The sequence below is a fragment of the Heteronotia binoei genome, chromosome 9 (assembly GCF_032191835.1).
Source record: "Heteronotia binoei isolate CCM8104 ecotype False Entrance Well chromosome 9, APGP_CSIRO_Hbin_v1, whole genome shotgun sequence".
NCBI lineage: Eukaryota > Metazoa > Chordata > Lepidosauria > Squamata > Gekkonidae > Heteronotia > Heteronotia binoei.
In genome coordinates this window covers 32,264,892-32,288,744 of record NC_083231.1, presented here as the reverse complement: position 1 = coordinate 32,288,744, position 23,853 = coordinate 32,264,892, and the positions used below count along the sequence as shown (strand labels likewise).

Below are 23,853 nucleotides of genomic sequence, written 5' to 3'. Positions count from 1 at the left end.
GGCGGTCGTGACTTTCTGCTTCCCTTTAAAAAAAATTTTCCTTCAAAAGGCTTCTAAAATAATTATCAGCGATAATGTCCAATAGTATTTACCTTATAATTGCCACCGCTGTCAGCTTCATCAATTTTTAATGTCCCGAACACTTTAAAAACTTAGTTTAAATATTGACCTCTGCCGATGTTTTTCTATGATATTATATTGTTATATTATAGAGTAGGCTAGCTGCTTCAATGATTTCCCTTTTCCATCCGACACTTCCTGCTTTTCTTGCCACCAAATCCCGTTTTCACTGGTAAAAAGATCTCATGATGTTTGACGTATTTCCTGTGTTGACTGTAAGAGCTGCAAATCTGTGACGATGGGGCTTTTTTCACCAAAACCGCAAGTAGACAAAACAATAAATTCCTTTCCACTTTTTATCACTGTCCTTTAAACTTACAAAATTCAAATTTCGCCCCTTCTCTTCCTTTTTCCAAGCTTTCCGAATCTCTATTTCCCACCTTCTGATTTTATTTTGTTTAACTTTAAATAGATGTTTAACTTTAAATAGATGTTTAGCAGTCTCAAAGAAGGTTAGGATCCTGTCAAGCTTATGTCAAATAAATGACTCTGGAAACTTCTGCAGATGATGAATATGCAACTTGTCTCCGGAGACCCCTCAAAGGAGCCCCCCCCCCCCGGGACTCCCTTTTAGCCAAGGTAAATCTCAGAGTTTCCTGTGCATATCATGGACTGATCTCTGACTGAGAAAAGTAGGCAGTAGGCATTAAATTGCCCTCCACTACCCCGAACAGAAGCCCCAGCCTGCTCCCATTCTGAGAAGCAATTCAGCTCGGCATTTTCCAACCCCGGAAGTCCCATGCTAGGAACACTGCTTGTTCAGTGGTCCCGACTAGAATCACTGCTCCTCTCACAGTATGTAAAAATACAATGCTGTGAACTCCATAGACAGATCTCCTAATGTAGAATGGGACTCATACTGAGGATGATTTTGCAACTTTTCCTTGCTTTAAAATTCACATGAAGTTCATTGCCTGCTACTTACATACCCCTCTCTCATTTTAGGTATTAATTGATAAGGACTGGGTTTCATTTGGTCATAAATTTAACCACCGGTAAGCATGGTTTGATAACTTATTTCCCAAAGCTGTGGCCAACTTGAGTACAATTTTCCTTGTTGCTATTGGAAATCCAATGAAGACCATTTTCTGACGAGCTATGGTTTCTGTTAACTGATATTTTCTAAGCTGTTTGAACCTCTCCTGAGCCATTTTGAACAGAATCCAAAATGAGATTCCTTTTGCCACTCCGCTAGGAGACTACTCCTTTTGCCCTATGCACAGGGCAGCGGAAAGGGCAGTGTTGTAAATATGTTGGTGCAGTGAGGCATGAAGAGTGTCGTTTCCATTCTTCCATGCTCAGATGGACATCACAAAACATACCTGCTGCAGTATCCTGGCCTCCAGTTTGGTGTAGCGGTTAAGTGCATGGACTCTTATCTGGGAGAACTGGGTTTGATTCCCCACTCCTCCACCTGCACCTTCTGGTATGACCTTAGGCCGATCATAACTCTCTCAGAGCTGTTCCTTTCTAGAGCAGCTCTCTGAGAGCTCTCTCAGCCCCACCTACCTCACAGGATGTCTGCTGTAGAGAAGGGAAGGCGCAAAAGATTGTAAGCCACTCTGAAACTCCGAATGAAGGACGGGGTATTAATCCAATATCTTCTTCCTCATCTCCCATTCTTAGGGCTCTGGTTTTCACAAACTACATTCCTATTGCTTTTGTAAAGTAAGTTTGGGAATGGCACAGAGTGACGATTATCATCCCATTATACCACACTGGCTTTAGGTTCTGAAGCATTGGCAAATCAGCCTTTTAATGTTAATCTTAAAAGTTTGAGCCTATTTTTATTTATCATTCCATATTACGAACTGACTTTTTTGTGGGATTGTTTTAGGTATGGCAATTTAGATGGCGACCCAAAGGAAATCTCTCCAGTTATTGACCAGTTCATCGAATGCGTGTGGCAGCTAATGGAACAATTTCCTTGTGCCTTTGAATTCAATGAAAGGTTCCTAATCCACATACAGCACCACATCTATTCCTGCCAATTCGGGAATTTTCTGTGCAACAATCAGAAAGAGAGACGAGAGCTGAAGTAAGCCAGACTTTCCTTTAAAACAGAACTACAAACCCCTTTTAACTACTTTTATCATTGCATAGCACTTTAAAGAAAGGAAACTACAAAACATAGCTTCTCCCATGGAAGTTTGCCCCCTGCCTTTTCCTGATTATAACTTTGCAGGCAACATGTCTTCATAGCAAACTGTAAAAGCTTGGGCTTTCAATAGCTCATCCTCACTTGTTTAATTGCCATGATTTTTCCTAGGGTTCTAATATGGGCATTTAAAATGTGTGTGAGAAATCTTTTCCCCATCCCTTTCCCACATTTCCCAGGGTGTCTACAGAGGGAGTAAGAAGAAGTCAGTAGGGTTGCCAAGAGGCCTGACGAAAAAAAGTCCTCTTTAATAGTAATTAATGATATGGAAACAACCAGCTGAAGCTTTCTATGGAGGTAAATGTCACCTGGGAAATAATATCCTATTAAGCCTCTGTTAAAGGGACAGGGCAGTTTCCCCTCCAGGCAGTGGGCAGCCCTCAAAACCAGTGTTAAGATTACCATATAGATGTGACCAGATGATTTATATATTGCATCTGTCGTGTGGAGGCTGCTTTAAATCCCTTCCTATTAAGGGGGGTAGGTGTCATAGCAGTTTTGAGGGAGAGATGGTACTGAGACAAGAGGGCACAGCTGTGGAACAAATGGGTGCAAAGATCTGGTGGGCCGGTATGTCCATTTCTCTTGGGTCATCTTAACTATGAAAAATACATTCCGTACCATTTCAGTTGATTGTCCTTGACTGAAATTCAGCTTTACATTCCTAACTTGCCTACATGCTGAATGCTCGCTCATTCACATTCTACAGTGGTCCTTTAAATGTTATTCTGAGTGGCTTAGAAGCTAGTTTTTCTTGAATGGCCTAGTGTACCCAATCCAGTGCATTTGAATTCCAGCCTCCCTAAATACAGACTTACTCTCTCAATTCACTTGCACCTATGGATTTTGGAGGGGAAAAGGTTTAGTAAAGCCATTTACGGACTTGCATTTTAAACTCTTGCAGAATTCAGGAACGGACATATTCGCTTTGGGCTCATTTGTGGAAGAATCGTGCTGATTATATGAATCCTCTGTATAGGGAAGACCATAACAGGACTTTGAGTCCACAGTCGGCTCCTTGGCATTTTGTTTACAAGTAAGTGACATCCTTGTTATTGGATGTTCTTTACCAGAAAGTACTAGGATAAAACACCACTGCTCATGTTCTGTGCTTCATTCCAGTATATAGACAGATAATGCAATAAAAACTCAGCCTTTTGTTCATTAAGTAACTTAAATTATTTCTATCCCACTTAACAAGAGTAACAATAATAAAATGAATTGTAATAGAAATTATAAACAAGTCACAATGATCAGCTAAAGGATGAATGCAGCTTTTAGATAATGTTGAAACAAGTGTGTCTAGTTATGTAAATATATTAAAAGTGGCCTTACAGTCATTCCCCGCCAAAGTCTTGCTTTATATGGGTTGGGGCAAAATGTAGCAGTTCCTCCCACTTTTTATTATAAGGGCTTTTATGTTGCTTATTGTCTACTTTACTGAAATAGAAAATTACATTCAAGACAAATCCTAAGCCAGCTGCATGTCTGAAGAGCTTAGGTTTGGCAAAGAAATGAATAATCCATCGACTGCTACCATTAGTGCTTATCAGGTTACAGGGTGTCTTAAAATAGCTTCTCAAGCCCTTACTAGACTGCTCCATTCGGAATCCATGTCTGATTATTACTTAACCTGGCCGCTGATCTGCTTATGAGCGTGCAGTCAGCCTCTGACCACATGTAACTGGAGGAATCAGGCAATGGGGGTACGCCAGGCTCATCCAAGCCACTCCCAGTATTTGTTACAACGTATCCCATTTCTGACTTCTGTTTACCTCCTGATGAAGAATAGCTATTAAGCAACAAACACCTGTTTGCAGAGAGGACACTGGAGGAGGCAAAGAAGGGGATCAGTTATTGAAGGTTACATAGAGAAAAGTTGGCCTGTAGACTCAAGTGTTTCGTTCTCTTGGTTTTCACACTAGATCATTTAGGGTGTGCTATTGGTGGAAAGCTCACACTCCCCAATTGTAGCCATTACGTATTTTCTGCAGTTTGTGAATCTTCTATCATTTGGTTTCCAGCAAGAATGCTTCTTCATATGTATCACACACCTGTCAAATGGGTTCACTGCCTCTGTGTTTTCCAGTAGAGTTGAAAAGTATGTTTCTGCTGTGACTCTATTATGCAAAATGTTCTAATTTTTTTTCTAAATCCTTTCCAAAATTACAAGTGGCTAGAACTAATGCCTTAAAAACTCACATGAACATTTAAGAGCTCATTAAGAAAAAGGCTCAAAACAGTACAAGTATATTTCTTTGGAATATTTGTACTGAAATGCATCAGTGCACACGTGGATATACTTCATGGTTTAGTTAATTTCAATGGAGGATTGTGCATACAAAAGAAAGAGGGAGTGTGAATCCACTTTCTCCTATTCAGTTTAGATGGGGAGCTTTGTGCGTCAGAGCTATCATAGCCCCAAGAAAATTCATACTCCAATAGGGTGGCCAGTGGTTCTGGAGAAAAATGTCCTAGTTAAAAAAGGCTTAAAGGGTGGAAATGGGCAGCTGAAGCGTTTCATAGCATCGAGTATCCTATTAAGCCTATGCTAAAGGTACAGCACATTTTTTTTCTCCAGACACCTGACTTCGAATTCAAAATCTGAGTGTGAAAACTTCCCCCATTTCTTCTAATGCTGTCATGCACATATATGTGTGCTTTCTTTCCAGGTTCTGGAGTGGGATGTACAACCGTTTTGAAAAAGGTTTGCATCCTCGGCAATCTGTGACTGAATACCTTATGGCGGTAAAGGAAGAAACACAGCAATTAGAAGAAGAGCTGGTCGACCTAGAAGAGGTATGAATCCTTGGGCTGGAATCCTAAATCATGCTTCTGCTTAAGTGGAACCCTTTTCCATTATGGGGCAGCTCTCCACTGTACATACAGCCAGCTCTAGGAGCTTCCACGCATGACTGATCAGTGTCTTTCAATGAGCCCCAAAGCACCTTGGGGCAAAGGAAAGTGCTGCACAACAGAGGATTGCCTGAAGAGGCCACAAACAGAGATGAGCAGATCTGTGGTTATAGTTACAACTGTTGAAAACAGTTTGTTCTTCTGATGGGTTACTGTTCCAAACATGAAAAAAAAGTCTACCAGAAATGAACACCAAAAAAGGTGGGTGGGATTTCTCAGGCTAAAGATATGTTGCCTGGAGAAACCAGACAGTGTCCTAAATATCCACTGCAGTTCTGCCTCAGTGTTTCCCTCTGTAATAGTCTCTCCCAATGCAGTCGCTGTTAGTGTACAGGTTTCCCCTAGTGTATACATAAGGCATACTATGGTGATGTAAATGCCAATTCTTGTTTTTCAACTTGCAGAGATTGGCAAAGCTTACCAAGGTGCGATTAAATCATTGCGAGAAAACACAGCAACAAAATGGAATCGATGGGTTACAACTTTCTACCTCTAACGACAGCATAGCGAACACCCCCCAGGATTATATCGGTAATCTGAAGTCATTTCCCTCTCGGAGTTCTTCTCAGGGAGATGAAGAAGATTCAGCTCTGATTCTTACACAAGATAACCTGAAAAGCTCCGATCCAGATCTTTCAGCCAACAGTGACCAGGAATCGGGTGTGGAGGATATGAGCTGTCGGTCCCCGAGTGGTGGAGGTTGTTTGCCCAGTGAAGAGAGCACCAAAGATCGTGATTCAGATGAAGCGGTTTGTCTCACTGTCTGAAACAGCAGCTGGCCAGCAGGTGATAAGACTGTTTTAGAAAAAAGATTGTCCAAAGAAAGGGAGTTGTGCAATCGTGCAGTTTAATAAAAAGCCAGATGGAATGAAGTTGTAAGATAGAATGTCAGAATGGGAAATCATCTCTTCAGATATACAACATCCATGTCTTTGCTGAATTACTTCATCTTCCCTGGATCCTTTGCAGAGCTGTACAAAATGAAAGCTTTATATTTAACTTACAACTATTTATTCGTATTATGGTTTTAATGTGTTTTCCAAAAGGTTCAAGGGAAACATTCACTGATATAAATCATGCCAAAAAAAGGCCGTCTGAAAATACTGAAATCAAGAAAATGGTTAGAATATTTCCTCTTGATTTTTCAGTTTTTGATTAGAAAAATATTAGCAGATTTAGTAGTCATTAAATTTTTTTTTGCAAAAGGTAAAACACTGAATCAATTTAAACTTTCCGGGATTTATCTTATTAGCTGTTGAGATATTGCCAATTTTGTACCTACACTATAAGCATGTCTCTATTTTGTAACACTGAGGCTTCCTCAAAGAATCCTAACAGTTAAATCATGAAGGCACCAACAACAGATCTGTCAAAGATCCCTGAGCACCCCTACAGAACTACATTTCCTGGGGGGCCAAGGGAATGAATAATTAACTTAAACAGATGTGTAAAAATACTAATATTGCTATAAGGAGGAAAATACCAATATATATACACACATACACCTGACTTTCTTATCACTCTTCTCCTACCTGTACGTGGTGCTTTTCTCGTGCATTAGGAAGGAAGATTCTGTACCACCTCATTTGCCATTTTGTAGGTTCGCCTACACACCTTGTGAAGGCCTTTAAATGCCATTGCATTAGAATTTAGCAAACTTTCCAGAGATTTCTAATGCTGTCAAACTATTACGTTTGTAAATTGATGTGACTTTTAAAAAATAAATCCTATACATATAGATGTTTCTTATAGCATGATCTTTCACTGTTTAATTAGGTCCTTAATTATTGGTCCTTTTCTACCAACTGAGGGACTCAAACAGGTTATGATTTTGGGGAAATGAGTTTGTTTAAAACTGGAAACCTTTCCCCAATTACAAGATGTTCTTAGGGTACCAAGCGTAAAAGGTTTTGGGTTTGCTGCCATGAGGTAAGTTTCAGGGTGAGCAAGAACAGTGAACACTGGGACAGGAGTTGTATGTAAATCACAAATAAGACTTATTTGCAGGTTGGCTTTAAAACAACAACAGATCAGCAGCACAGGTCTCCAGATTGTCAAGGGAGAAACCTGGCTGAGACACATAATTTTAAGGGCTTCAGGGTGGGTTTGGATTCTCTTTAATGCTTGCAGGTACAAATAGGCTTTCACTGTATATCCAATAGGCTGGATCCTTTCATACGCACAACATATCTCCATCAGCCTGCCCTTTCCTGAGAGTCAAACTAAACTGGTGCGAGGTCTGCTCATCACCAGAGACAGGTCTAACTTAACTATCAGCTATGCTATTCTCTCTCACAAGAAGAGTTAAAGCATTCTGTCATGCTACCTGCTAGAACGACCCTTTAAACTGTTTGCTGTTTTAAGCTGATGCAATATGAAATCACTCTCCTTAAGGCAGATCTGAACTCCCTCCAACATTTCATCCTCCCTCTCAGATGGAAAAATTAAAGATATATGTTCTGAAGCAGCATAGGGTGTAACAGTCTGGAAATCTGGGTATATTTGCATTTTTTTTTCTTACAGAAAATTAAGACATTTACAGATGGGGAAGCCGTGTTGGTCTGAAGCAGCAGAATTAAGTTAGAGTCCAGTGGCACTTTTAAGAATAAAAAGTGAATAAAACTTTGTTGGTCTTAAAGATGTTACCTGACTAACTTTGCTCTAAGACATTTACACTTTAGATTATAAAAATGTGCCCAATAGCACAATTTTATATGCTAAATGGTGCATTTTAAAATATACATTTTAAATTTAAATTTTCACCAGTTTTTCAGAATGCCCCCCCCCCAATCCCCGGTTTCAAATTTCCAGAAATGTTTGGAAGGTATCAAAACATGCAGGCTGAGCTGTTTGCCGACAGAACAGTTCCCCATACAGCTGCCCCCCCCCCACTGAACTGGAAGGCAGATTCATGAAGTGTATACAAGTGTAACATTCTATTTACGTACTTCTAGAAATAAAAGAATTCTGGAAAATGTTGGACCTAATTCTAGTAAAAGAAAAAGCCCATCTTTTATTTTTCAAAATAATATCCAGACTGAGAGGCAGGACAAAATCTTTGACTTGTATAAGGATGTGAATTTCAGACTTTGGTTGTTTCAAACGGTACCAAGCAATTGTTTTGCATCCTGACCTGACTTCATAAATTTTCAAGAATACTAGTAAGGTAACATGCCAATTTCACTTCATTTGTTGTATAACCCATATATTTTTACTTATCATGAGACTGGGAAGAATCCAAGCTATATTTAGCTGCCACACTGCAGAAACTGGAAGGCGATTAATGGCATCACATTGCCCACTTGGCTTTGACATCACAGGAACTAATACCCTTAAGAACTGGATTAGAAACGTCTTAGCTGGAACACACGGTTCAAGGCAGAGGGCCCGATGTTGCATCCTTGATCGCGAATGCAAAATCCCATATGAACAGGCAATCTCCGTACTAATTAAAAACACCTATTGCTGCATGGAGATACAAGAATCTTTAAAATTTACATTCCCATTGGAAAGGGCAATTCAACAGTCCTGCCATAGGCAAGCTTCATTAAAAAAAAATTAGAAACTACAAAAACCCCCCTACCTGTGAGGTGACGATAACTTCACCCCCTCTGAAGAGAAGAAACCTTCATAGCAAGTCCAACATTTCACTCTTCTTCAATGTGGGGATAGTCATCCTTTTCTGGGGTGTAGCAAATCTAAGCCATGTTGGGAGGGGAGGAGCTCAGGATCAGTGATCTACTACCTGCTGAAGTGCTCTGCTGAAGCCACCTTATCTGTTTTATAATGCTTTGCAAAAGTTGAGAATGATGACCAGGTACCTGCCCTGCAGATTTCATCAAAATGGGCATTAGACAAAAACGCTGCTGCTGCTCTGGCTGAATGTGCAGTGATCGACTGGGGTGCAGGCGGGTGCAATGCTTCACATGTTTTGGATCCAGGAAAAAACAGGAACTTTTGAAGCTCACTTACCCACCACCTTCTAGGTACTGTGAGAAGCAATCAAGTTATCTGGACAAAGAGGAGTCTTCTTTTGATAAAATAACAGAGCCCTGTGAACATCAAACTTGTGCCACAGTTCCTCTGTTTTATGCACTAGATTTGGACAAAAAGAATAAAGCTTAATATAGGAAGAACTAACCTTGAGAATAAAGGATAGGTTAAGCTGGAGAATAACTACATCCTGCTGAAAGATACATAACTCTTCCTTTATTGATGGAGATGATATTCTTCTTGCTGAAGTAACTGCTACAATGAAGGCAACTTTTTCCTCATACATTCAAAGACAGGTTGAGTCAGGGCCCTGTAGTGCTTTGTTTAAATTTGAGGCTGGAAATATATGAACAACAGGAGAAAACTCAGTTGTTTCCAGCATAAAACACCTGGTAAAGCTGTTGGAAGAGAGGATTTCATCATTGTTCAACTTGAGAATAATTGACAATTGTGAAAACTGCCTCTTTAGAAGGTTTGGACAGAGGAGGATGTCTTAGAAGGAAAGGCGGCCCAGTTGCTTTTTCTTATGCCATAAATGTTCATATATTTAGATGGTTTGCACAAAGCTAGCAAGACTTTAACCACTTACTGCGGAAAACCTATGATTTCTAAGGCTCCTTCAATTTCCACATGGCTAGTTGCAGCCATTCTGACTCCAGGTGAAAAAGAACCTTGTTAATGCATTGCTAGCAAGACAGTTTAAGTGACACATGTAACAATATTTGTTCCACCAGACTATTTATTTCCAGTTCAAGACTCAGTATTATCAAGACGTGTTCCCCAGCTATTGCAAAACTGAATTTTACAGCTGTTTCCCCTGTTTGTGAAATCTGAAATTCAAACCTGTAAATTACCCATAAATAAAGTTTTCAAAGGCCTTTACAGCTTTACCATTACCAATAAAAGGACGTTTACTAGGTAACAAAATTAATGGGGGAAATGACCTATTCCAAAACATCATATTTATCATTAAATTACCACTGACAAACAGGGTTCAAGAATACCATTGCCTATGAAATAATTTGAGTGAATGAATTGTTCTTTACAAGAGTGATGACATCATTCTACAAGCACCATGAGATAAGGTAATCGAAAATGTTTTGTACCACAGCATACTTCCTTTAGTGTTCTATCCTGAATTTCACCTCGTAAGAGGATTAAGTTAGAGCTGCTGTCATTTCATCACGGCTGTACTAACGTAACTTAGAACAAACTTATTCATGATGATTCCTGTCATAGAAAACATAGCTTCAGTTTACCTAGCACTCCCATCCCCAGAACTGCCTTTGATCCACATGAAGGACAGTACCCTTTAAATCTTTTGTGCTCTCAAAAAAAAAAAGTTTACATGCAGTTCCATGTGTGAAATTGAAAAGACTGTGTCCCACTGTCTCACATGTACTGAGATCTCTGAAAAATACTGTCACATTCTTTTTGCCGCTTTCCCTTGATTCAAGTAATAAGGACAAGTACTATACTGCCCCTTCATATGTTTCAGACACCCATGTATTCTTTTGTATTCTCAAAAGCAGTGAATTTCAGGATCCTGAGAAGACCATGAAAGATGCACCATCGCATATTTCCCTTGTAAAGAAAGCAGCTGACTGAGCTCATCAATGGGTTAAAAAGACAACACTTAAGCTTCTCAATCCTCCAACGCTACAAGCCTATGTAGAATATGCACAGGATTTTCCAGTGCAAGTCTACAAGCCACCACCATTTCATTTCAATGCATCAGTCTCAACAAGAATAAAAGGGGTTAAAATCAGATTTCCAGTTCTTGAGATCAGGTTACTCTTATGAAGAGGTGTTAACAGATGCACCTTGCCCTACAATACTTTGCAATTTATTTTTAAGTAGTCACCATTTCTATATTTCTCCCAAATCAGCCCAACCAACGTTTAAATACAAAATGTAAGTTTTGCGTAGTATACAATTTAAAAAGCTAGTCAAAGTTAACATGTTTAGATATTTAATCTATAAAGTTGGTGGAGACAGCAGCAGGAACTTAAATATGGTAAGTGTTATCAATAATAAATACAGAAAATATTAGTGCAAAAACTGCAGCAGGATTTCTTGGATAAAATGATCATATAAAGACACTCTAATTTATACAAAAAATCATCCAGCTCTTATAGACTGTCTGTTCTATAAATACAACCATGACAAAATGCTTATTTGCAAAATAATATATATGAAAAATGTGCTTTGCTGGATTTGTTCACTTGCCTTGGAAACTGGAAAAACCTGTGGACATAAACATAACTATGGTAAGTAGAATTTCTAATTTTCAACATAGCTTTACAGGTGGAACAGTTTCAAATAAATTCAAGACAAACAGCTGATGAACATCTTTATGTCCTGCAGTATGCTTTTTATTTTCTTTATGTAAAATTAAAAGCGCTAATCAAATACCTCTATAAAATACACTATTAGGAATTCCCAGGATTTCTCAGCATCACTGTCTGTACCATGTTGATAGTTTATTTGCTTTTGTTATTCTTTTTGCACATACTCATGAGACTGCAGATCAGCTCATGTTCATCACTATACTACAACTAACAATGTCAACTAACAATGATTCAGTGACAACAACATGTATCTTAAAGTCCACATAGCAACATTCATCTCAGATAAGCCCCAATACTGTTTTGAAATACTGGCACATGTGCTAAATCAGTCTAAGCAACACATGTTCAGTAGGCTACACAACCAAAGCTTTAAAAAGCAGTGTGGGCAAACTTTATAGCATTCTGAAACTACATAGTATCATAAACAGCATAGAGGAGACAAGTCCTAACAATCTTAACAAAGCAGTATTAAAAAAAACAACATGGTATAATGGTTATAGTGCTGGACTAAAATTCGGGAGACTCCAGTTTGAATCCTCATTCTGCCATGACAACTCGCTGGCTGACCCTAGGCCAGTCAGCATTCTCAGCCTAACCTACCTCACATAACTACTGAGAGGATAAAATAGAAAGAAAATGATGTAAGGTGACTGCGGTCCTCACTGGAGACAAAGGAAGGGTATAAATGAATAAGGTATTTAAATAACCTGCTTAAGCAGATGAAAGCTTAAATTCTATGCAAGAAGTTGAGCTTTAGGTACAGCAATGTTTGCAATTGCAGGTGATGATGGTTGACCTGCAGTGTATGCCTATACACTTGTTTTTACAATAGTTGTCACACACTGCACTCCGCTGATGTTTTTGATCTTTTGGCAGGTTTTGATACCATCCATCACAGTGCCTTTTCAGGCATACCTGAGCATCTGAGACCCTGCACTTCAGCAGCTTCTCTCCTACCTAGCAGGCTGATTCCAGAATGTGGTTCTGAGGAGCTACAGAACTGCTTCATGGCATTCATGTTATAGAATTCCACAGAGCTCTATTCTGACATGTATGGTTTTGAACATCTACATGAAACCACTGGATGAGGTAGTTCCAAACTCTGGGGCAAGGTGGTAGTGTCACCAGCATACAGAAACCCTGTTTCTCTTTTCCATCGTAATCTGTATATGGCTATGCTGATAAGAAGCCTGGAGTCAGTATTTGGCTGCTGGAGTGCTAACAGGTTCCATGGATGGGTGACTGTTTGGACCATGAGGCATCAATTGATTCAGCTGCATTCCCTACTTTAAGATCAGATTCTTGCCTGAGGCAACTACTACATCCAGCTACATATGTGGATCCTGCAATGGCTTCTTTTGGCCGGTCTTCCAGCTGTGTTCTTTTCTGGGAACAGTTTATCTGTTCATAGTTAACCATGCTTTGGTCATTGCCATACTTGATAACTGCAAAATATTATACAGGGGGCTGGCCTTAACATGTGCAAAACCTTCAGTGGATTCAAAACTCAGTGGCCAGGCTACTGACAGAGATGCGCCATAGTGATCGCATTAAAACATGACCCCCCCCCAAAAAAAAAACAAAAAAACCCACCCTGGAAGATCTTCACTGGCTTCCAGTTTGTCTCTAAACACAGTTCAAGGCACTGGTTTTGTCCTAGAAAGCCCTAAACTGATTGGGGTATCTGAAGAAGTGGCTTCTGATGTCAGAATTAGTCCATGAATTTAGATCATCTTCTGATGTGTTTATCTTGATTGCTCCCAGCAGTCCAGGTGGGTGGCTTCTGGAGATTGGTTATTCTTCAACAACCCTGCAGTGACAAGTTAGTGTGAGGTCATGCTATCGCATTCAGGGCCGGACCCAGAATGTCTAGCACTCCAGGCAAGGCTAACTTCTGGCGCTCTCCCCTTGCACTGATAATGTCACTGAATTACATGGGGGGCACCCAATTTAGTGCCCCCAGAAGGCCAGCATCCTACGCGATTCCCATTATACAGAATTTCTAGCTACAGATTGTATGATGTTCAGTGGATGGATGATGTTCAGTGGCCACTGGATGTTCAGTGTATTAACATACCTATAGCGGAGCATGAAATTGGCTGCGCATTGATATTGCCTGCTGAAGCTTCTCCTCTTTGGCTCTTCGACAATGGCAAATCTAGAAGATAATGACAAACCAGCATTGTTCTTTATCCAGATATTGCATCTACCGCCTTTGTTCTTAGATTTGTGGACTATCTGTCATTTGTATCAACTTACATGTTTTCTCCAAACACATTTTTAACACTACATTGGTCACTTCACCATGAAAATCAACAGGGGAAAAGCCCTGATGAATAGCAACAAGAAAAAAAGAACCAATTACTAGTTTCGAGTGTGGCCACATTTTGGACATTGGTATGATTTCTTAAATAATAAAACTATCAAAGTTAAAACTAAAACATCAAAACAAGTGTTTCTATGCATTGGGCCTAGATTTATTAGTCTGAGTTACATGCTAGTATTTCAAGTTTTCAGCAATAAAGATGATAGCAGAACTTAAAAGGGCATCTTGCAAACATTCACTGTTGTATCTCAGTAGGGTATGGAAAAGGTATTCTTGCATGAATTATTCAAATTAGTCATGTTTTAACGGCACATGATGCCATACACTTGCTGAAGGTAAGCTGTTCTGGAATGTCTAGACATGAGACTGCCTGCAAACCCAACATAATCTGCCCTGAATTCTGTCATAGAAAAAGGCAGGATCTTAAACTAATCACCACAAACCAAATGGAATATAAAGATGACATGGAATGTCAACAAGCTGTAAACAAATACGGGAAAAAAACCCAAAGGAGCTTTTCTATAATTCACTCAAGACTTCATAGTAGTTCCCATTTAATTGATCATAAGGAGTGGCTGTGCATTGTGGTATCCTTATTTGTTGGACATTATGAAAAGTTTTATTCTCCCATTTTTTTCACTCTACAATGTTGCAATTAATGTATCAATAACTTGCACTTTCATGTTTGCGGGCATGCAGTTTAGCATTATAACTTGTTACAGCACTGTAAAAGGTGTCTTGGGTAATCACTGAGGTGAAACTTTGAGAAACAATCATCATCATATATTTAAGGAAGCAGCGGGGCACTTGGACAAGTGGAGGTGATGGCTCCAAAGATATGTTTGAAGCTGCCATAGCAGAATTCCTCGTTTAAAACTTATCTCCTTTTCAACACTGCATGAAAAAACGAATTTCCCCCTACAAATGTCTCTTAATTCAACTGGCTGCATGTTGTTAGAGTTTGATTTTGTCCAAAACACTGGTTTTTAAACTTAAGATAGTTTTACATACTGTTCTCTTTTCCATGAAGCTACTAAGAAAGTCATCTATCTCTGTTTTCCCTTCCAGAAAGTCTTCTGCAATAGTGTCCGACTCCTCTTCTGCTTCATGGGCAGCAACTTTCAGTCTTGCCTGCAGAGCACTCGCACTACAACTCTGAGAAAATATTATTCAGAAACATTTTGGTGAAAACCATATTCTCACTGTAAAAAGCAACAGGCAAATAAATCAAGCCTGTACAGGTTACATCTGCAATAACTCACACAGGTTAAATCTGTCACTACCATGGGCATTGTGGAATGATAAGATATAAATATTTAAAATAAGTAAAGTCAACTGAAATAACCCCGTTTAAGGAAAGAGCTAGGACTATGAGATATTATGATTTTCAAAAAGGATAGTAAGTGCTTAGATTTTAGAGCTAATAGTTTAAGGCCCTACTTTATGTACTTGAAGATTCCACTGGAGTGCTCAGGTTACTAAAAAAGGCTGTGAAAATATTAGCAGTGAGATCCTAAGCACTGCAAACCAAAAGGACTGTCCTATTGTCTTCTTCTGTCCCCTGAGAACTAAGGGGAGCTTTGAAATGCACTAAAAGATGTGACATTCTGGAAGTTACATAAAATGCTCCCCAAGCACAACATCAAAAACTTCTGCAAAGATATAAGGTTGACAAAAAGTATGATGGTAAATTCAAAGCAGCATGAAGGCCTAGCAATTTGTTTGCTACACTCAGAACAATGCTGGTTGAAAAGCTACATGCATAATACAGTTAAGGAAAAAAGTGTAACTCCTTTTCATATTATTCATTTCAGCAGGATTCATACACTGAAGCTTACCACTTTTGGTATGCCATAATTTGTGGTTGCCACTGATTCCTTTAAGAACATTAAGAAAAGCCCCGCTGGAGCAGACCAGTGGCTCATCCAATCTAGCATCCTATCTCAGACACTGGTCAACGAGTTAATAGGAAAGCCAACAATACGTCACAGAGGCCAAGGCCTTCCTCCAGTGCTGCGTCCCAGCAATGGTATTCAGAGAATTTTATGCCTTTGAATGTGAAGGTTTGCTTTAGTTAACATGGCTAGTTACACAGTCCCCTTTTAAAACCATCTATGCCACTGAGTGGTCACTAGACACTCTGGTAGTTAATTCCACATTTTAACCATTTGTTGAATCATCACTTCTCTCAAGACCTCCTGTGTACTAGAGAACTTGACAGAGGGGAAAGGGTGAGGTCTTATTTCACTCTGGGATTTGGCACAGAAAAACAGTGCAAATCTCTCACACTTCTAGTCTAAAACTCTCTATACCAGAAATGGTTGTGTTCCCTCCCCGCTGCCCCCGGACATGAAAGAGAAAAGGAGATAAATTTCTCAGCCACGATTACTTCTGGAGCATGAAGATACTTCTGCCTGCTTCAAAGTCTGTTCTTTGAAAGTTGCAAAAAAGGGGGGGGAGTATTTGTGAGCTTCTGGAAGGTCTGCTTCACCAGGGGACCATGGTAAGCTGTTTTGTGAAGACCTGCTAAAACACTAGGAAGCAGTAATGCTTAATGAGGCTGCAGTCAGTTCCCAAATCTCAGATTCTGCATAAACCACTGGCCACCTTCGTGCCTATGAAATGTTCACAGCCAAGTAAAATCATGGTATCTGTTTACAATAACTTCTGGTAATTGTAAGAATATAATAAGAGCCACTCTTATTGACCACTCTTATCTGGGAGAACTGGGTTTGATTCCCCACTCCTCCACTTGTGGCAGCTGGAATGGTCTTGGGTCAGCCATAGCTATCCCAGAGCTGTCTTTAAAAAGGCAGTTTCTGGGAGAGTTCTCTCAGCCCTACCTACCTCACAGGGTGCCCATTGCAAGGGGGGGGAGGGGGAAGGTAAAGGAGATTCTAAACCACTCTGAGATTCAAAGTATAGGTTGGGGTATAAATCCAATATCATCTTCTTCATTACTGTACATGAATGTATCATTTAGTTTCAAGAGTCAATTCAGCTTTTCCAAGTCATTTTTAGAAACAGCTATGGTCTACAAACACAACAGAATGAGAGAAGAGCAGTCCAGAATGGATGTGATACTTTCAAATGGTTTCCTAAGTAAATAAACCAAAATCCTACTACAGTAGGAAAATAGAAGTGCAGGAAGCATGCTGAGCATGAACTACTGCCTTCTGTGCTAGTTTTCAAGCACCTGCATTCTGAAGCGGTACTATTTCACCAGCTTAGCAAGTTGCCACCTCACTGTGCTAAATGTATAGGCCAGGGTATATAATAGCCAACACAGCATTTTCTGGTGATGAAATCCCCCCGTTAATGAATGGGCACTTAATTCATTAGGCAAGACAGCACTGAACCTTACCTCACTAAGTTCATGCTGCCTCTGCATCTTCTTTTCAAACATGGTCTTCAACTGGGTAAGCTGTTCATACTAGGAGAAACAAATATTTGTTTGTTAAAAGCCAATAACTGTTTTCCCAAACTCTAGTTAAGTACTTTTTCTTCGGCCACTTACTTTATCTAGCACTGCTTGCCTTTTTGCCTCCAAACTAGGTTCCAGCAATAGATTTTTTCCTGCCAAAAAAACCATTCCATTTTAGAATACAATCATTTGCTTCCCATAACGTTATTTCACAAACATTTTGATGTCTTACTTGCTAGCTCTTCAATACTTTTCACTAAATCATCCTTATCATTAATGACTTGCTTCAACTGAGGCAGATTAACAAATTGTTCCAGCAGCACATCTTCTTGTTCATTCATTTCTGTCAGCTGTGAAATGCTAGATTTCAGAAGAAATAAAAACAAGTATTTTGCAAGAAAGAAGCCCCATTGCAAAAATTCAGCTATTTGTTTTTGTTTTAACAATGCTTCATTTTACTTGTTTTCTGGTTATATTACTGACATAGGAAGCTTTTACTCTTGCTTAAGGCCCCCATGTAGATTTTCTATTATATAATGCCTTTTCAGAATCCTGGAAATGAATATAGCTATATTTTTGGTGAATGCCAAGAAGGAATGCTACACTTGGGTGACAATGATTCCAAAGTAATGACAGGAATATAAACCACAGAAACAACAATGAAGGAATAAATACAAAAGCACAAAAGATCTCAAATGCAATGGGTGGTATTACACTTGTTCACCTTACTAATTAAGTGGGGCCCTATTCTTTAATCTTCAGATTACAGAAACCTTTCCAGGGAAAGTGACTTGGTGTTACTGTTTACGTTATTAAGGACATGCTATGCACACTGAAATCAAAGTATGTGCAAATTGCATCCTTTTCAACATGCAGAAACATGTATACATTTGTAATCCAACAATCATACAAATACTCTCCAAATTATGTGAGAGAATCTGGCCATGTGACCCAGTTATAAGTTACTGAGTTGGGTCTTTTTTCATATACAGATACCATCAGTTTGACTTTTCTGAAGAAAATAGTTTCTATATTCTCTAAAAGCAATAATCATGGGTACATACCTAACAATGTCAAGAGTTAGTTACTTTATAGTAAAAAGTTATGCCTCTCAATTATACCATTGTACTGCTCTTTATGGTTTTACCTAAGTTCTGATAGGTCTGGAAATGCATCAGGAACATCAGGCATCTTGTAACTGTACCCGTTTTGGCTCCCCTGAAAATGGTAAGATACAGAAAGGAGATGGTTTTCAAAGCCAGGTGTTGACTGCTAACCACACAAAGACCAGCCCATGCGTGGTTTCAAGTGGTCAAGTGATAACTGAAACATAATCCGCTTTGCAAAGACTCAGCCAGAAGTTACAGCAACATTACAGTCCAAGCATCAGTATAAAAGGGCACATGAAAGTCAAACTGGTCTGCAGTAGAACAGCTAGATTTGAATCCAGGAGCACAAGAGTTTCAGGGTGTAAGCTTCTGAGAGTGCTGTTTCTGGGGGAAGAGTGCTTTCTTTATTTCAATAACATTAAGACTATTAAATGGTAAATAGGGTAAATATCTTTTCCCTAAGAAGCCCATTAGATGCCAATATTGTATTTCAGATGTGTTTCATTCCTAGGCTCGTAGATGGATCTGGTACATACATGAACTGCCTAAGAACATCATCATGAGTGAAGAATGAACTTCTAACGATCTCTCACTTTTAAATGATCCAAATTGTTCTGTGGACTACATTTCTCTCCAGTTATGGTGGCAGGCAAAAAGCATGGAATGTTACCCTTCTGAGCATCTCGCATTAATATACAGTATACACGTGCTGCCTAACTATGCCAAAAGAGAATATTTCTTTGTCAGCTGATTACAGCATGGGCAACTGGAGTTAGTGGCTATCATACACATGCAGCCAGTCTAGAAACAAAGTTATACTTGCTGTCCTTGAACTCAATAAAATGTATGCCAAATGGTAAAAGCATAATTTTAGTAGCTTCTCCAAAGTGTTTACTTCTGATATTTGGAATGGCTCTATATGCAAACAGCTTGAAATAGAGACTTCACAACACAGACGCACCTGGGGAAAAGCTTCTGCTGTCGGAACAGGCAAGGGTAACTCTGTTATCATGCCATAGGAAGGAGCAGCAGGTCTATCTGTAGCGTAGCCCGAAGAAAGTGATTCTGTAAGTGGCACGGATGCTACAGACCTATTTGTCTCTTGAGACAAATATGGCGAAAGAAATGGAAAGTTCTGAGGACCATAGGGAGACATTCCAGCTGGTTTGTTGTAAAGGCTAAGAAAAGAAAAAAAATACTATCAACAAGAGATTCCATAATGTTTTCCCATTTTATTTTTTTAAGTTAGCCACACATGCTCTAAGCAAGGTGTACACAAATGTAGAAAAAGCAGAGATGGCAATGGCATATATATAAAGGTACTGCTGAACAACATTGCATAAGATGATTTGGAGAGAGTTGGCTTAGTTCTTTGGCAACAAATATTCAGGCAAAGTGTGAGATTGTATCACTCTAGTTCACACAATATATATGCAGCTCTTGTACTTTAGCGTTGTTTTATTTCTAGTTTACTGAGCAAGGGAGTAGACAGTAGCCCAGCGCTGGAGAGGGAGCTGGAAGTACAGGTGGGAATATGTTGCCGCTAAACTCATGGGCTACCCTGCTCCTATTCAGGCATGCCACAAATTCCTGCTGCCTGTGTAATGTGCCACACCTCTGTCAAGAGGCTAGGCTGCTTCAGTCTCTTGTTCAGAATCAAAACTTTTCAGGCATGAGGCCTGCAGAACATGGAAAATTTCTGTTCTCTGAGCAGCAAGGCCAAGCTGATAGTGACTCACAGGGAGAAATAATGGAGAATGAGAGATAGTTCATAGGTGCAAGGTTTCATCAGCCCTAAATATTTCAAGGCAGCCCTTAGTAGGTCTACACATCCCATCTTGTTAGTACAAGGACTTACGGGACTTTATTAATTAGTCCTATTGTAACCGTAGAACACCACCTGATTGTTACTTCCGATTGTTACATCCAGGGCTTTTTTTGAGCAGGAACGCTCAGGAATGCAGTTTTGGCTGGCTTGGCTTCAAGGGGTGTGGCCTAATATGCAAATGACTCCTGCTGGGCTTTTCCTAGAAAAAAGCCCTTTGTGAAACATTGGTGATGTCAGGGGGTGTGGCTTAATATGCAAATGAGTTCCTACTGGGCTTTTTCTACGGAAAAAGCCCTGGTTACATCACTGGTCAGTTGGGTTGCATTTGGGTGGATCTATATTTGACTGGCTAGCCTAAATCATGCCAGCACAGGCTGCAAGGAATAAAGCAAAGATTCTTCATTCCAGCTTAAAATGGCCCTTCTCTGAAAGCAACTTGCATTGAGATACTTTGACTGATGTGGGACATGACAACTGGACATTTGTTGATTCTGGACTTTGCTTTGTTAAGAACCCTCTGGATGAGAGAACCACTGTTTGTAAGTATTTAGGATTAGCTATCTAGCTTTGTTATTTTATTCTCACTGTTCTTTGTTTTCTGTTGTATGTATTTAACATCCTGTTAAATAAATCACTTTAATTATATTTTGGTATGTTCTTGAATTCATGAGGCTTCAACCTGAATCCAGTACTTTGGCCCAAGTTGGCTACAGCTACCAAAGTAACTTATTCTGGGACTCACCTTGTGAGAGCACAACCTTACAGGGCTGGTTGCTTGTTTAGACCAAGGAAGAGCCAAGGGCTTTGTCCCTGGGTCTCTGGCTGTCTGGGTAGTCAAAGGGGCTGGTAGCAGTGGCACTGAGGCATGTGAATTCACACTTCAGCCTTTTGTTTGCCCCTTTGCCCTACCATTCTTCTGTAGCAGGCCCACCTGACACTGCTTTGCAGGTGGACGGGCGGGGTTATGATAATCTCTGACTCAAGTTAGCCAGGTGTGCACACATGTAGAAAAAGCAGAGATGGCAATGCATTCAGGGCAAAGAACCGCATACAAAAAAATTAGGAATACTCCAGGAGAACCACTGCTGTGTCTGTTATATAGAGTAGCCTGAGGTGCAGATGAGTGGAGCAAACTGTAACATACTATCCCAATATGTCTATTCAGTTCCACTGATGTGAATACTACAAATACACATTCACTTTAATACGTATCTTTATATTAAGTCCTTAACATAATAGTATATCGGTTCAAGCAATTCTCATTTTGGTTTTATTTTTCATTTTGTTTGGAATTTTTGTTTCCATGATCTCTGACTTACTTACAATGGGAATGATGTTGAGCTGGGAGCCAATACTGGAGGATTCTTCCAGAACTCATCAAGTACACTCTGTACAATTTTTCCAAGGTCTGAGTGCATTGTGAACTGTTTAGAGATTGAAAAGCTGTATTACATTTAGCACCGCTACAGCATTCTGTATTATATCAATAGGTTATTCTATTCTAAATAATACAAAATTAGCAGGGCTGCTAATTTTGATCAGAAGCATATTCAACAAAAGTATTGAAATGCAAATGTTGGCTGGCACTGGCAGTTCCTAGGTACTGAATGCAAGAGCCAATGCTACATTTTGGCTTCAAGACCTGTTCTAAGCATGAAAGCTTCTGCACTATATCTCTCATCACAGAAACATGGGGCTGGATTGTGACTGCAATTTAATATAACCTAAGAATCTCACAGATTGAAATAATGAATCACAAGCTCTGTAATAAGGATTAATGTAGTGAAAAGCATATATTACTGCATGTTTATAATTTTACAGGGAAGTTTAAATACTTGTAAATAGTATTTGCTACTGTGACCACATTGGTTGAGGATTTATAGTATACTGTCATATAAACCTGGAACAGAAAACTACCTTATTGAAGAACTAAAGTACTTTTAGGATTAAATATATATAAAAATGCTTGCGAGTTTTCCCATTTGCTCATTTATTTTTTAAAAATTCTATAAGGTCCTTGTAGCTTTTTTAGTTTTTGTATCTTTTAAGTTAAGAATGCAATAGCCTTTGGCTATCAGCAATAAATTTAAATTCAAGTTTCTCAGTTTAAAAACACTTCCTAAATTATCTCTGAAAGCCACTCTAAATGTTTATTACAGAAAGTGTGTGAACAGATGCACATATAGTAGTAATTTTATCACAGAACCTTACCCCAAAAGCTCAGCAATGAATTACTGTTGTTTATCTATAGATCATGAAAACAATATGCAATTTTACTATCATACAATTATTAGACAATTTTATAATTATACATACACTGCTTATTAATGGGCAGGCCACATACACGCCTTGTTTATCCATTAAGTGATGTCGTATTGGAGGGTAAACACTGATGACTGGTTTTTCCTGAGGAAACTGAGGAGGAAGCAAGCTGAAAAACCAATGCATAATTACTACCAAGATGCTCATGTAAATAATACAACAGTCTTTTTAGTACTTGTGGGAAAATGATCTCATTGCATAGTTTTAGAATTTTTAAAAAATGCTATTTTATCCTGTCCACAGGAACACTGAGAGTGAATGCTTACTTCTGCAACTTGAAATTGGAGCAAGAAGAACTGTAGATTTATACCCCACCCTTCTCTCTGAATCAGAGACTCAGAGCGGCTTACAATCTCCTTTATCTTCTCCCTGCACAACAGACACCCTGTGAGATGGGTGGGCCCTCACAGCAGCTGCCCTTTTAAGGACAACCTCTGTGATAGCTATGGCTAATCCAAGGCCATTCCAGTAGGTGCAGGTGGAGGAGTGGGAAACCAAACCCAGTTCTCCCAGATAAGAGTCCACGCACTTAACCACTACACCAAACTGGCAACCAGAGTTTATTGGTTAGAAAAGAACTAGGACTGGTTAAATGGGCTGTCCTGCAAGCAGGAAGGGAGAAACATTTCAGAATCTTGGGAATGAAGAAGCAGAACAGATTATTAAGAAGTTAAGGAAATAGAGATCAAGGCAGGTAGCTATGTTAGTCTGTAGAAAAAAGTAAACAGTAGAAAAGAGTAAAAGTCCAATAGCACCTTAAAGGTTAACACTATTTGTGGTAGGGTGCGAGCTTTCATGAGTCACTGCTCACTTCTTCAGATATAGCTAGAATGTGAGTCCATCCGTCCTATATATTTGAAAGTGGAGTCAGATGCCAAATGACACTGGCTGGCAAATGACAATAGAGGGTGTGATTGGAATAGGTGTGATATGCAGAGAGGTAGTAGGAGTGAAGAAATCAGCATTGGTAATGAGATGGGAGCTCTAGGTCTCAATTCAATCTGGGTGGATGCATTGTTTGAGCTTCATTATCAGCTGCAATTCAGCAGTTTCTCTGTCTAATCTCCCTTTGAAATTCCTTTGTAAGATAACTGCTAATTTTAGGTCAGTGACCAAATGTTTTGGAAGGTTAATAGTTTCTCTCACTGGTTTTTGAACATTGTGTTTTCTGATGTCAGATTTATGTCCATTTATTCTCTGTTAAGGGGACTGGCCTGTATGTCCAATCTAGACCCCTGAAGGCATCACTGACACAATGGCATAAATCACATTAGAGGATGAGCAGCAGTAGGATGGTATGGCTGAT

General features: G+C 39.4%; 2 protein-coding genes across 2 annotated transcripts in view; one reads left to right on the top strand and one right to left on the bottom strand.

Annotated features, from left to right (window-relative positions):
• Positions 1-6,932, top strand: part of MTMR7 (myotubularin related protein 7) — a 47,724-nt gene extending 40,792 nt beyond the window's left edge. The window contains exons 10-14 of the mRNA XM_060246412.1: positions 1,066-1,115; positions 1,958-2,158; positions 3,183-3,314; positions 4,951-5,077; positions 5,599-6,932. Of these exons, the coding sequence (XP_060102395.1) occupies positions 1,066-1,115; positions 1,958-2,158; positions 3,183-3,314; positions 4,951-5,077; positions 5,599-5,961 (873 nt within the window). The 3' untranslated portion in view covers positions 5,962-6,932. The remainder of the gene's footprint in view (positions 1-1,065; positions 1,116-1,957; positions 2,159-3,182; positions 3,315-4,950; positions 5,078-5,598) is intronic.
• Positions 6,933-11,142: 4,210 nt separating this feature from the next.
• The window catches only part of VPS37A (VPS37A subunit of ESCRT-I), a 19,728-nt gene continuing 7,017 nt past the window's right edge, over positions 11,143-23,853 (bottom strand). The window contains exons 3-12 of the mRNA XM_060246407.1: positions 22,542-22,656; positions 21,549-21,649; positions 19,359-19,575; positions 18,436-18,506; positions 17,521-17,648; positions 17,382-17,440; positions 17,229-17,297; positions 14,876-15,019; positions 13,616-13,696; positions 11,143-11,434 (exon numbers count right to left, since the gene is read on the bottom strand). Of these exons, the coding sequence (XP_060102390.1) occupies positions 13,616-13,696; positions 14,876-15,019; positions 17,229-17,297; positions 17,382-17,440; positions 17,521-17,648; positions 18,436-18,506; positions 19,359-19,575; positions 21,549-21,649; positions 22,542-22,656 (985 nt within the window). The 3' untranslated portion in view covers positions 11,143-11,434. The remainder of the gene's footprint in view (positions 11,435-13,615; positions 13,697-14,875; positions 15,020-17,228; positions 17,298-17,381; positions 17,441-17,520; positions 17,649-18,435; positions 18,507-19,358; positions 19,576-21,548; positions 21,650-22,541; positions 22,657-23,853) is intronic.